We start from the raw sequence: 13,177 nt of genomic DNA on the forward strand, positions 1-13,177 counted from the left end.
TTTATGGAAAGTGCTCAGCTACAGGGTGGGGCTGGGGATGGCCCCTCCGGCCCAGCCCCAAACCCTTCCTCTCCGACACATCCCCAGCCCCTCCTCAGCTGGTCCAGGGCTGGTGGATGGGGCTCAGGGAGAGGAAGAGGAGGCATCAAGTGGGCAGAAGTCAGAAGACCCAGAGACCCAGCTCCCTCCTGCTCCAGGAGGCGGCAAACAGAATTGTGGCGTCAGGACACACCCGTTTCCTCCTCTCTCCCCTTCCCAGCGGTCCGTCTCTCATTCCTTCCCTCCCCTCCCTGTCCCCTTTCCGGCCATCTCGTCCTGGTGTCTCCCTGTCCCCATCTCCACCTCCTCCTGCCTGCCTCCCCCAACTCCCCACCCTCGGGTTATGTAAGGGGCCTGAGAACAACACAGACGGGGCTTTGTTGTCAAACCAAATCCATACGGAGCCGGAATCGGCCAACGCAGCTGTTCCCCATTCCGTCTGCCTTGGCAGAGTGGAGACGCTGGGCAGGAAGCCCCCACACGCCTCCAAAAGTTTTGGGAGGTGGGGGGCAAACGCTGGCCCGAGGGCCCCCAGGCGGCTAAATGGGTGGCCAGAGACCAGTCATTCTTGCGTGGGACCACAGCAGGGGACCAGCTGGCCCTCAAGACAGAACAGAGCCCTGTGCAAAGCCAGAGTCACAAAGACCACAGAGAGGAGAGCTCTGGGCTAGAAGCAGGCCTAGAAGGGGGGACACAGACTCACACAAGCCCACCTGTGTTCCTGTCCACACACGGATGCATGCCCAGGCTCTCTCTCTCCTGCACAACCCACGTACACACTCATCCACACACTTACAGTGCGCACACACACACACACCCCGGCCCAAGCACCACACACTGTATGCGCTCACCTGAAAGGTGCCTGAACAGAAATCTCCTCCCTGCTCTGACCAGCCTCCTCCATCCCAGCAGGTCCCTCCCGGAAAAGAGCCAGAGCTCTGGAGAGAGGAAGGTGGAGGGCAGAGATCAGAAGCCAGAGAAGCTCCACCAGCCAGCTCGTCTTGGGAGACCCTCAGGCTCCCGGACGAGGTCCCACCTTCCTGCCCAGGAGGATGTCCAGGCAGGTGGGTGAAGGCCAAGAGAGCCGAGTTTAAGTTTACATTGAGTCTGCTTTCTGCCGGCACTGTCCCTTCCCCGAGCCCAGCTGCTGGGAGAACCATCTCCCTCGAAAACGCTGGCGCTGCCAACAACGGCAGGCACTCCTGAGCCTCCACTAGCAGGGCGCCTCCCCGGCCCCGGAAATGCGGCCGCCATGTCAGGACCACTTGGATGTTGAGGCAAAGGGGGCGTGGGGGACACCGGATGACAAGACGGGCAAGAAGAGGTGTCAGACGCGAAGGGAGAGGGGGGAAGAGGGAAGAAAGGAAGGCAGAAAACGATCAGATAAAGAAAAAAATGGGCGCCTGGGTGGCTCAGTCGTTACGCGTCTGCCCTCGGCTCAGGTCATGGTCCGCGGGGAGCCTGCCTCTCCCTCTCCCGCTCCCCCTGCTTGTGTTCCTGCTCTCGCTGTGTCTCTCTCTGTCGAATAAATAAATAAGATCTTAAAAAAAAAGAAGAAAAGAGAAAAAGAGGGAAAAAAGGCCCAAGGAACGGACCAGCAGAGAAGGGGGACAGTGATGTGGGGAGCAGGGCCCACCCAGCCCGGGAGGACGGGCTCCCCATCTCCAAGAACACACCCTGCCCTGCCAGGCCCGGGCTAGCGTCCTCCGAGGACAGGGCCAGCCCAGGAGAAACAGGATGGCGGTGGACGTTTCCAGAGCGCATCCCAGTGCACCTGGTCCTCCATCCGCCCTCATCGGCGGTGCTCCCCGGGGGTGTGGCTGGCCCTGCCCGTCCTGGTCTTTGGGGCCTGGATGATGTCAGGACCTCAGAGAAAGGAATGAGGTGGGGGCAGGGGGACCCAGGGTCACTCCTGCCTGTGGGGAGGAGACGCTCGGGGCCCTTGACCAGCCAGTTACATTTTTACTACCTCATTTGCAAAAAGAAATCGTTACAGAGCAGGTACCGTGTGCCATCCCGGTGCCAGGTACGAGGACACGGCAGGGAGGAAGGCAGTCGCTGGTCCCGCCCTACGGTGACATCTGGGGCCGCTCCCAACCTGCAAATGTTTACCTCCCCTGGGCCTCCCAAACCTGTGAGGTGGGGCCGATGCCATGAGCCCAGTTCACAGACATGCGGAGGGAGCATAACGACCTGACACCTGCCCGAGGTCACAGACCTGGGAGCAGACGGAGAGGAGACAGGGTGCCCTGACCAGTGGCTCCTGCCTGGACACCTGCCCCTGGCCGCCAGGCCTGCCATCAGACACTCTTCAGGATCTGGGCAGATGGGCAGCAGCTGGGCCGAAGATTCCGCACACTGGGATGTCACTGGAAATGCTCTCTCGTTCAGAAGCGTGGGCTCCTGGGAGAGGGAACCCGAGGGCCCGAGGCCAGGCAGCCGGGAAAGGAGACAAGCAGGGCGCCTCCACCATAGCCCCCAGAGCACAGCTCCCCCCCACCCCCAGCCCCGCCTGTGGCAAGAGTGGGACCCAAGGGGCAGTGGGGGCGCGCGGGGGGGAGGTGGCAGCGTGCTGGGCAGTCCGGCAGACTTCCGAGAGCAGAGCCTCGGGTTGGATGCTGAAGGACACTCGCCCTTTAGGAAGGTGGTGACCAATGGCACCCAAGCCATGGTGGGAGTGCAGACAGGGCAAAGAGGAGGAGCTGAGAACATACGCGGCATGCTGCTGGCGAAGTAAGAGTCTTGATGGGGTCAAACGGGTGGGCAAGGTTCAAATAAAACTCTCCAAAGCCCAGAAACCCTCCGTCCTACTTTCAAATGAAATTTTACGTGGAAGGCCAATACGGAGAAGAAGGCATCGAAGTGCGGTTGTTTGGGTTGAAGCAAGAACAGGGGTGAACCCCACCTCCTGAGTGGACACCAGAGGGGGACTCCACCCCCAGGGGCCCCTCTCTTGGCCCCAAAGGGGAGGAGAGGACCGATGTCAGGACAAGAGGGGAGATGAGGACCAGTCTGTGCAGGGACCTCAAGTTCGGGCCGAGGAGGCGAGACAGGAGGGTAAATGGGACGAGCTGCCTGCAGCCAGGGTGGGTGGAGTGAGGGGCAGGCCCTCCTCAGGGGGCAGCCTCCTGCGCATCCCTACCTGGGGCTCCTACCTGGGGCTCCCGCTTGCCTCTCCAGCTCATGGAGAGACCCAGGGGGAAGCGAGGCAGCAAGCTGCCAGGTCAGGCCCTTCTCTGACAGACAGCTCACCTTCCCAAAGGGCAGCTTTCTTCCTTTGCCTCAGGAAAAGGAGGAAGGAAAGCAGAAATACAGTGAAAATGAAGAAAACCCAAGGTACATCTTCCATTCATTTATCAAACAAATATTTACCGAGCACTTATTATTTGCTATGCATCATTCCAGCCATGAAGAACACAGCAGTGAACAAGATAGGTTCCTCGAGCTCACACTAAAATCCTAAAATCTTGGGGGAGAAAATACCTTAAAAGTTTTCAAACCCGCTCCACACCACCACCGTGCCCCTCCTGTGCTTGCATTCTCCTTTGGACTGTCCCTGTCAAGGTCAACGGTCTATGCCTAAACATCTTCGACGATGGGGAACGCGCCCCCTCCACAGTCAGAAGCACGCTCCCGAAATCTCCAGCGGGCCCCACTGAGGACCCCGCTGGCATCCCTCCCCACCCGGCCTCGGCAGAGCCTGGGGCAAGGGAATCAACAGAGCATCAGATGCACTGTGAGAATGTGCAGGTTTTATTGTATATCAACACAAAGCAGAAGGATGCCTCGCTAGTTCTGCTTGTTCTGGGCCAATGACCTGGGACCAAAGGAAACAAGCAGGCCCCATGCTCACCTTTCCAGAGTTCCCAGGTCCCTCAGCCTCTGCCGCCGGGACTGCCCTGCTCGCTTCCCTCCCAGAAGCCTCCGGCAGTGGTCCCCAGGGCGTGCCCTCGCTGGCCCCCACTTCTCTCCTGCTGTCCCTTCCAACCAGGCCTCCCTCCCCCAGACCTGAGCCACCTGCAAGGGGGCGGCGGGGGGGGTGCTGGCAAGGCAGAAGGGAAGCTCACCCCGAGGACTGAGAGCTGCTCTTGGAGAAGCCAGGCCAGGATGGGTGTCAAGGAGGACCCGGAAGCAAAGGTGCTCCTGCCTGGCAGGGATCTGGGGATGCCGGGTCCTGGGCCCTGGAAGCAGCCACCGTTGGCCCAGGTCCCTGAGCTCTGGGACCTGTAGGGGCCCTCCCCTTCCCCACGTGTCACCACAGTGGGCGGCTGAGGCCTTGCAGCCCTGTGGGCGGCAGCCAGGGAGCCGCATTTCCAAAGGAATAGGAGCCGGCCAGATGGAAGCAATTACGGGGGGAATCAGGAGAGGTGGGGGCCAGGAGAGGCGGGGAGGGAGAGAGGAGAGCCCTGCCCTGCCTGACCACAGAGGGAGAGCCCTGCCTCGCCTGACCACAGAGGGCTGACAAGCAAAGCGCCTGCACTTCAGGCAAGGGTGCTGCAACGCGCAGGGCGAGATGTGGGGTTCGGGTCAGCACAAAGAGCTCTGGGCTGGCAGGCTGAGGTTGTAGTCTGCCTTACCACTAATGCACTGTGGCCTTGAGCCAAGTCCTTCACACCTCTGAGCCTCTTCAGAGACCAAAGGACAAAAAATGAGCTTGGGGGAGCAGTGGAGAGCTTAACTGAAAAGTGCAGGTTTCCAAAACAGGCCTAGATACAGGTCCCCGCTCAGCTGCTTAGGAGCTGTGACCTTGGCCAAAGTTTCAACTCCAGAGCCTCCATTTCTTCATTGATAAATGGGCTGAATGAAAGGTGTGCGTGAGGCTTACGCAAAGGGATAGAAATAAGTGCACGGCACGCCTTTTTTCTTTTCTTGTTAAGCTTATCGGGCCAGACTTCTAAGAAGTGCTTTATAGATACATGGTAAGTACTTGTGTTATTTGCTAAGTCTTTTTTACTGCAAGGACAGGTGTTTACAGAGGCTGCACGGGCAGAGGACACAGGGCAGATGGTGGACACAAGGAACATTGCTACAGCCCCTGGAACCCACACCCTGCAGGAGGGTTTGGATCCAAGGCAGAAACAACAATGTGCGGGGCCAGCACTCTGCAAACGGGTCCCTGTCCTCTCCAGCCACCACCACCCTCCCCACCCCACCCGGGAGAGCCAGATCCGGGAACCCCTGACCCACTGGGCTGGGCTGCAGAGGGAAAGTCCATGCAGGAAGAAGGAACCGTCCTACCACACAAGGACAGCTGCTTCTGGGCTTCTGCAGCCCTGCCTTGTCACACTCGAGGCCCAGGTAGACACAGGGCTTCTCCAGGCCTGCACCTGCCCTCGGGCCTAGCAGCAGCCCCTCCTCCACGCTGAGCAGAAGCCAGAGCCTCACATTCTAGAGTCAGCCCAGCATCTTTCTACAGGACAGCTCTGCAGGGCTGGGGTGGGCAGAGAGAGTGTCAGGAGCTGCCTGTATGTCTCCTGGTCCCAGGCAAGAGGCCAAGACCAGAAGAAAACCTGCAGTTCTGGACGCTTGAAGGTCCTTCTCACCCTGGAAACCAACCGACCCCACGCAACCCGTTGGCAGAGCTCAGCCCCGTACTGGGCTCGGGGACCCCAATCGGAAGCCCCGTGGCACGTGGCTGAGGCCCAGGCATCACAGACACTGCACCCCCACTTGATCCAATCACTCCTCCATCTGCAGCACAGTGTCTCACACACACACACACACACACACACACACACATTGGGAATGCGGTAGAGGTCAGGGGGTGATTCTGAGGCCGGGGGGGGGGGGGCCGGCAGCCTACCCAGAGGCCCTCTGAACACTCACACAGCAGTGCTGAGCACCTCTGGGAAGGGAGCCCCGAAGGACAGAGGGAAACAAAGGACCACAGCCTCCATCCTTTTCTGACTACTCTCATCCTTTTCTGGAGGCAATCAGAGGTTTCAGGTGAAGGTTTCAGACCCTGAGAAGGAAGGAGGGCCCAGGGTGGGAGCCGGGGGAGGGGGGGGATGAGGGAAGGCCCAGCTAGCTGCTGCAGGGGGGAAATGTCTCACCACAGGGCAGCTAAGGAGTCGGCATGAGGGAGCAAGTTCTAGAAGTCTTCTGGGGGCCCTCCCCTCACTACCTGATCACCCCGCTCTCCAGAGCCCAGGGTCCATCTCCAGGGGCTCGGGAGTTCAGCTGGGTTTTCGTGCCTGCCTTGATCCCCATCTGCAGACCTGGCCCTCAGCCTCTGGAATGTTCTGTGACACTGATCTGGAGGGTCCCTTTCAGGAGGCTGGAGCTCTCCCTCCTCTGTGGGCTGGAACCATTCTGTATTATTCTAAGGTAGAGTGACCCCTTCCCTCAGACAGAAAGTGTGAACCATTCTGAGAGGGGGAATTCGTAACACCACCGGGGCAGCCTCTCTGACGTGAGACCCAGAGAATGTGCCCAGATAGGGTCCGAGGGGGCCCCCAATGTAGGGCAGATGCCAGGCCAGCGTGGGGTAACTACAGAATGGCCACAGGTGAGGCTGGAACAGAGAAAGGGGGTCCGACTTCTCTGCTCCTGCTGGGGACTTCCCCAGGATTTGGTACAATTCCAGAAAGGATCAGATTCTTGGTTCTACCCAGAAAACTGGATCCTTAAAGGGCTGGGAGGGTAAAGGGCCAAACAAATCTGTTTCTGAGGAGTGGGGAGCGAGTCACTGCTTTGGGTAGAGAAGGGGGTGAGGGAGAGAAGAGAAGGCAGCCTAGAAGGCGCAGAGGGCTTCCGCGGCCCTGGTCTCTGCTCCCAGGAAAGAGGGTCCCTGCTGGAGCTACAGATGCCATCTTAGCCCACAGTCCCGACAGGTGATTCTGACTTCCCCTTCCTAAATTCTTCCAGCTGTGCTCCCCTCCTAACCCCCTCAACTTGGGCTGGGGAGAGGACGGGGGACTGGCCCCAACTCCTATCTCTCCTGCAACCCTTGATGAAACCCAGGGCCCCCCGACAGCCGAAGATCTCCCACCCAGCACAGTGATGCTGAGGGACGGCACAGAGAGTACTCGGTGGAGACGGGAGTAGAACAAGGTCAGAGCGCCACCTCGGCCCAGGCCCACCCGCTCCCAGCAAAGAGAAAAGATTACCCACAGGGTAATTTCTAGGCCCCGCCCCCCCGGAATAGCTGGCACCTCCCAGGCACCCTCTCTGGAATTAGGGGGCAACTCTGGAGGGTAAGTAAGAGTGTGGAGTGTGGAAGGAACATCACTAGCAGCACTTACATGCCTCTTCCTTTGTGCAGGTACCTTTCAGTGCACTTCACACATATCAACGTATTTAAAATCACCCTGGCAAATACCACGGCCACAGCCCGGAGGTGGCCGCTCAGGAGACAGCAGCATCAGCTTGTGCCTCGTGTGACAAGCTAGCCCACACCAGGCCCCGCTCCCAAGGTTCTGCGAAGAAGAAGTCAGCCTGAACTTGGCTTCCTGGCTGGGTCTCCCTCCAGTGGTGGAAAGCACACCCTTCCCTGAGGAGCCTGTGGGGGTGCCAGCCTGTGGGTGGCCATGAGGTCAGACAAGCACAGCTGAGCACCTGAACACTGCCTACACCACCCCCACGCCCAGCCTTCCAGAAGGAGCCCCCTAAGCCAGGCCCTCAGGACCGGGTCTGTGGAACAGGGGAAGCAGCAGCAGTGGATCAGGCCTCCGATGGCCCAGACGGAGCTTACCCCCAAGACTGGAAATGGAGGGGGCAGTTACTGGCAGACATGTTGGCAACTCTGGGCGGGCCAGAAGGTGCCTGCCAGCAAGGGCCCCAGGCGGCAGCCAGCGCCCACAGCGGAGCCCGGGGGTCCTGTCGCATCTGTACCCCACCCTCACCCCAACCCCATCCCTTCCCACTGTCCACCACCCCGGCAACTCTGAGGCACAGGGGCCTAGGCCCAAAGGCCCCCACAACGGGGACCTGGCATCCCGGGCACCGCCTGCCTGCAGCTAGCAACTCCCACCTTTGGGCTCTGCTTAGCGACCTTGGGACTCCTGCACACGGATGGACCCAGCAAAGCCTGTCACCCCTAGCCAAGCCAGCCCACCGATCTCCTGGACTCGATGCGGGCGGTTGTGCGAGACAGCAGGGCTCAGAGGATGCTGAAGGTGGGGACGCCTCTTGAGCAGGGGCGCAGGGGTCGGGGCTAGAAACTTTCCGGAGAAGAGGACCATCCGGGTGGCTCACTCCAAGGGAGAGAAGAGCACCGGCTTCCCGCGAAAATCTGGTCCAGAGAAAGGGATCCCGGGGCCGTGGCCGCCCCACCCCGGCCGGCTCCGCGCTGCGCCCACGTGCCCGGCCGACCACCTCCCCCGGCCGCGGCGACGCGGGGCGAAGGGGGGGTGAGGGGGGGAGGACCAGACAGCCGGGCCCCCGCGGCGCTCCCGCCCTCCCCCCGGACCTCACGGGGACCGGCCGCCGCGTACTCACCCTCGCGGGTGGAGCGGGGCGGGGCACGACACTTTCGCGCACAGCTCCGATCCGCTAGGCGCACGGGCTGGCGGCGCGGCGGCTCCGCTCGGCCGGGTCCCTGTCCCGGGCGCGGGGCCGGCCTGGGAGCGGGGAAGTCCGCCTGCGGGGAGGCGGGGGCCCGGGCCCGGGCGGGGGGCGGGGAAGGGGCCGGACACGCTTGCGCACACGGCCGGGGAGCCGACTCCGGGGAGCGGGCGGGCTGGCGGAGGAAGGGCGGGGAGGCGGAGGAAGGGCTGGGGCGCTGCCGCGCGCGGGCGGGGCTGAGGCCCGCCGGCCTGGGACGCTGTGGGAGCCGTGGAGGCCTGGGGAGGGGGGTGGGCCGGGGAGCCGGGGCGCGCGGGGAGGGCGCGGAGGGGCGGAAGGGGAGGCCGGATGGGGCGAGGGTAGAGCCCGGGCGGGCGCCGCCTGTGAGTGGCGCCAGGATGGATGTGCCCAGCGCAGCCTCCGCGCACTCTCCTGGGAACAATGAGACCCAACAAAGGGTTCTCGGCTCTCCCACGTGGTGAACCGCGTCCTTCGCTCGCTTGGCAAAGTGAGGCACGGAAGGGGGAGGGCCTTGTTTCGGGAGCCCACCCCGACCCCTAGGGCCCCGCGGCCAAGTACCCTGGACCTGGACCTAGACCTGGGCCTCTCCTCTGCCCTCGTCTGCACCTGCAGCTCCCAGACTGCTCTCTCTGCCGCCCCTCTTCTGCACACCGATTTTGGCCTTGAGAAAGCTTCTCAGTTTCTGTTCCTTACAGAAGGCGCCAGGCACGCTGTCTCCAGGGAAAACCTCATCAGTCTCCTGACCCTACTTCCTTGGGCTCAGACATCCCCCAATCAACCCTGGAAACCGCGCAGGCCCAGAAACCGTAGTCCAGAAATGACCCCCGAGGAAAACCCCAGCCCCCGAGGCACTCTCTTGCATAGGTGAGTGGTTCTTCCATAGGTGAGCGGTGTTTACGGAGCTCCTAGTGGGAACAGCCTGGTGCTGGAGGGTCCGGCGGCTCCCAGGAAAGTCTGAGACCTGGTCGCTGTCTCCACGAAGTTTACCCAGAGAGAATGCTCATAATGGACTTCTGTTCAAGAATAAGGCAAGACAGGAAGTGACTAAGTGTGAGATGTTAGTAACCGACAGTAAGTGCAAAGGGGGTTCAGAGAAGTGCCAGCTCCAGGTTCACCTCAGATGAAACTGGAGGGCTTGTTTGTTGAGAACAGATACCTCGGGAGGCTCTGCAGGAGCAAAGTGGAGAAGGCTTGGGTGAACAGAGTCAGCCTCCAAGTTCTTCCACAGGTGACTTCCATTCTAAATCACACCTTGCTCGAACAGATTCTTTTTGCATCCCGCCAATGTCTAGCTTAGTTATGTTTGAATGGTGCCGTTGGCTTGGTCTGTCAAGCATTCAGTATACAAAGGCTTACTGCATTCCACTCCAGGCCTAAACTAAGCTTAGCTAGGTAGAAAGAAGCCAGTGACTAAAGTCCATGCCCTGGGCAAGTCAAGGGGAAAAGGGGGCTATCGTCCCTGGTTCACAGGCAGGAAAACTGGCCCAAAGAGAGTCAACAGGTGCCCAAAGCACCAAGGTGAGTCTGGCCAAGCTGAACTGAGAATCGACCCAGCTTCTAAACTTTGCTGACCCTTTGATGAACTACATCTAAACGCGGTTTGCAGTTCTTGCCATGAGCCACGTAAACGTCACTCTGCCAGAGAACAGAACTGAAGGGCCAACTCTCACTCCCGGAGATCTGACTCCCAAATCTACCTCTGTCACTACATTGCTTTAGTTTTCTTACTCGAAAAAAAAAATGGAAGTAACTGTGTTTAGTCAAAGTTACTATTGGTATTAAATTAGGCAGTGGACTGGAACTTGGCTCTGAAAGTACAATGTGCATGTAAATGTGAGTTATCTTATGCAGGTGGCATCCCTTCTTGAACCTATAGAAGTAGTCAGATCTCGGGGCGCCTGGGTGGCTCAGTCGTTAAGCATCTGCCTTCGGCTCAGGTCATGATCCCAGGGTCCTGGGATCAAGCCCCACATCAGGCTCCCTGCTCTGCTGGAAGCCTGCTTCTCCCTCCGCCCCCTCCCCCCCACGCTTGTGTTCCCTCTCTTGCTGTCTCTCTCTCTCTCTCTGTCAAAATAAATAAATAAAATCTTAAAAAACAAAAAACAAAAGAAGTAGTCAGATCTCCTCCCCCCCCCCCCAGGGCTTATCCCAGGTTACTGGGCGCCCAGAAGCTAACTGTAACTCTGAGTCCTCCCCTCGGGCCGTGCAGTGTGTTTACTCATGATCTTTCCCTTTCCGTTTCTTAATGACACAACCAGTTGCTTAGCTAGCTGCCTGGAAGCCATATGATCAGTGGGGCAGGAGGGAAGCAATTCTGGGGCCTTTTGAACCCTGGCCGAGGGGTTCTGGAGCCATCTGAGCACCACCCAGCTCCTTGCCCCCTTGCAGGACACTGCAGGTTGCTCAGCAAGAGGCAACGTGATGAAGCCAGCAGGGGTTTGGCTCCTTGGGACTGTTCTTCCCGGAAGCAAGCTAGCTGCACCAAGGACAGGTCAAGACAGCCTGAGGAGCCGCCGTCCGAGTCCTGGTCCCGTTTGGAGCCGTGCTGCTTCTGTTCCTTTTTCCTCTGCCTCCCTTGACCTCTCTGGTTCTGTCTCCACGGTGGAGGAAGTGAGGCAACCAGAGAGGCCTCAGGGCCAGAGGGAAGGGGCAGGTGCTTGTCGGGGAAGCCGTGGCCCCGGAGGCTCCTCCTTGGCAGGCGGTGGGTATGGGTAGGAGGCCCGGAGCCGCTCGACAAATGTGCCTCACAGGCTTCTGGCTCCTACCAGAACACCGCACATGTGCCACGTTAGCATCCTGCCCACCAGGAGGAGGGAACAGCAAGATGCCGTGTGAGGAAGAAACAAACCCAATCCAGCATTTCAGACGCTTTTAAAAATAGCAACTCTGGGAGGGTATTTCAGCTCCCATTTTTATCAGATTTATATGGCCGGACCTTAGAGCTGAGCTGTTCCCAGGGTTCTCAATAGCAGGCAGGGGACATCACTGTTGGAGTCTTAGAAACCTGCCGCTAGGCCAAGGCATTCCAGGAATCTTTAGGCTGGAGGAGATCCCAAGAAGTCATTGCGTGCAGCCCTTGCCTCTGCTTGGGGCCACAGTCAATTAACCACAGACAGTTTATGGCTTGCTTTTTTTTTTTTTTTTAAAGATTTTATTTATTTATTTGACAGAGAAGGAGAGAAAGAGCACACAAGCAGAGGCAGAGGCAGAGGGAGAAGCAGACTCCCCAGCGAGCAGGGAGCCTGATGCGGGACTCAATCCCAGGACCCTGGGATCATGACCTGAGCCGAAGGCAGCCGCTTAACGACTGAGCCACCCCGGCGCCTTTTTGCATAAAAGTCACTTGGTTTCTGTGCCTCCACACTGCATAATCTAGGATTTCACAGCCCTTCTAATCAGAAGTTCTTTTTAATATCTAGCCCAAATATCTCTGGTTACATCCTTCTCACAGTAGAAACAAAGCTAACGTCTCCCCAGTGACAACTATGTCCGAAAAAGGCTTGTCTTTAATCCCCACAAAACCCCTCATGGTGGGCACTCTTATCATTCCTAATTTGGGAGCAGTTAGGTAACTTGCCCACGATCATACCTGGGGGATGGTGCAGATTCTATGCCGAAGCCATCAGACCACACTGCCTCCCAGACATTTGTCCTTCGCTTGGACTTTCATTTCTTCATCATGGTCCTGAAGGACGAACTGGTCAGTGTTGTCATTGTGCACGTGTGCGTCATGCCAGAAGCTTGGCTCTAGATCCCAGCGTGCTAAGCCATGGTCCCCCGAACTGCCCGGCCTCTGCTTGTCAAGCGTAGCCTAGAAATTTGCTTTCTCTTTGCATTTGCCTTCTCACAGCCCCCTCTGCTTTATTTGAAGGCATTCACCACTTTTGTAATTACTTTGTGATTAATGCCTGTGTTCCTCACTAAATCATAAGCTCCATGTAAGCTCTAGCTCCAGAGTCTTACTTAAAAAAAAAAAAGAAAATGTCCGGAAGATGTGCAACACGTGCTCATTGAATTGAAACGGATTCAGTCCCTGCTTATTTTTTAAGTGGTTAAAACATGGTAACTTCAAGTCTGTGTAGATTTCAGAATCCAGTATCATTTCACTAATAATAGCACTAGAACAAACACAGGGTTGCCAACATTTATTTTGCTGAGTGAGGATATTTTAAAAACAACTACCACCAATGACTACCATCTTCTTTAAAAAAGGACATTTAATGGGCGCCTGGGTGGCTCAGTTGGTTGAGCAGCTGCCTTTGGCTCAGGTCATGATCCTGGGGTCCCAGGATCGAGTCCCGCATTGGGCTCCCTGCTCAGCGGGGAGTCTGCTTCTCCCTCTGACCCTCCCCCGTCTCGTGCTCTCTCTCTCTATCTCATTCTCTCTCTCAAATAAGTAAATAAATAAATCTTTAAAAAAATATATATTTTTTTTTAAAAAAGGACATTTTAACATCATATATACATGTTTGGAATGCAGATTTTTGTCCTTTCTGAGGAGGAAGAGTTGGCCGACCTACATTAGTCGATTCAGAAAGAAAAGAGATATACTAAAATGTTTCGGCTCAGGTCAGGTCATGATCCCCAGGGTCCTGGGATCGAGCCCCGTATC

General features: G+C 58.1%; 1 protein-coding gene and 1 long non-coding RNA gene across 7 annotated transcripts in view; one reads left to right on the forward strand and one right to left on the reverse strand.

Annotated features, from left to right (window-relative positions):
* The window catches only part of ST3GAL4 (ST3 beta-galactoside alpha-2,3-sialyltransferase 4), a 33,319-nt gene extending 24,692 nt beyond the window's left edge, over nucleotides 1-8,627 (reverse strand). For 2 of the 6 annotated variants that reach the window (XM_028120818.2, XM_028120816.2), the window contains exons 1-2: nucleotides 8,479-8,624; nucleotides 891-977 (exon numbers count right to left, since the gene is read on the reverse strand). In XM_028120818.2, the coding sequence (XP_027976619.1) occupies nucleotides 891-943 (53 nt within the window). In that variant the 5' untranslated portion in view covers nucleotides 944-977; nucleotides 8,479-8,624. Of the gene's footprint in view, nucleotides 1-890; nucleotides 978-8,478 lie in introns of those variants that run through there. The other 4 variants (XM_028120815.2, XM_028120817.2, XM_028120819.2 and 1 more) reach the window with 4 other exon arrangements.
* A 276-nt stretch (nucleotides 8,628-8,903) lies between these two features.
* On the forward strand, nucleotides 8,904-11,783 carry LOC114222325 (uncharacterized). The gene is made up of 3 exons (XR_003611911.2): nucleotides 8,904-9,052; nucleotides 9,261-9,429; nucleotides 10,954-11,783. It is a non-coding gene; the product is annotated as an uncharacterized LOC114222325 (long non-coding RNA).
* The last annotated feature ends 1,394 nt before the right edge of the window (nucleotides 11,784-13,177 follow it).

Source organism: Eumetopias jubatus, unplaced genomic scaffold, assembly GCF_037043125.1.
Source record: "Eumetopias jubatus isolate StellerSeaLion01/CBP00866 unplaced genomic scaffold, mEumJub1_p1.0 scaffold_13, whole genome shotgun sequence".
Classification (NCBI taxonomy): Eukaryota; Metazoa; Chordata; class Mammalia; order Carnivora; family Otariidae; genus Eumetopias; species Eumetopias jubatus.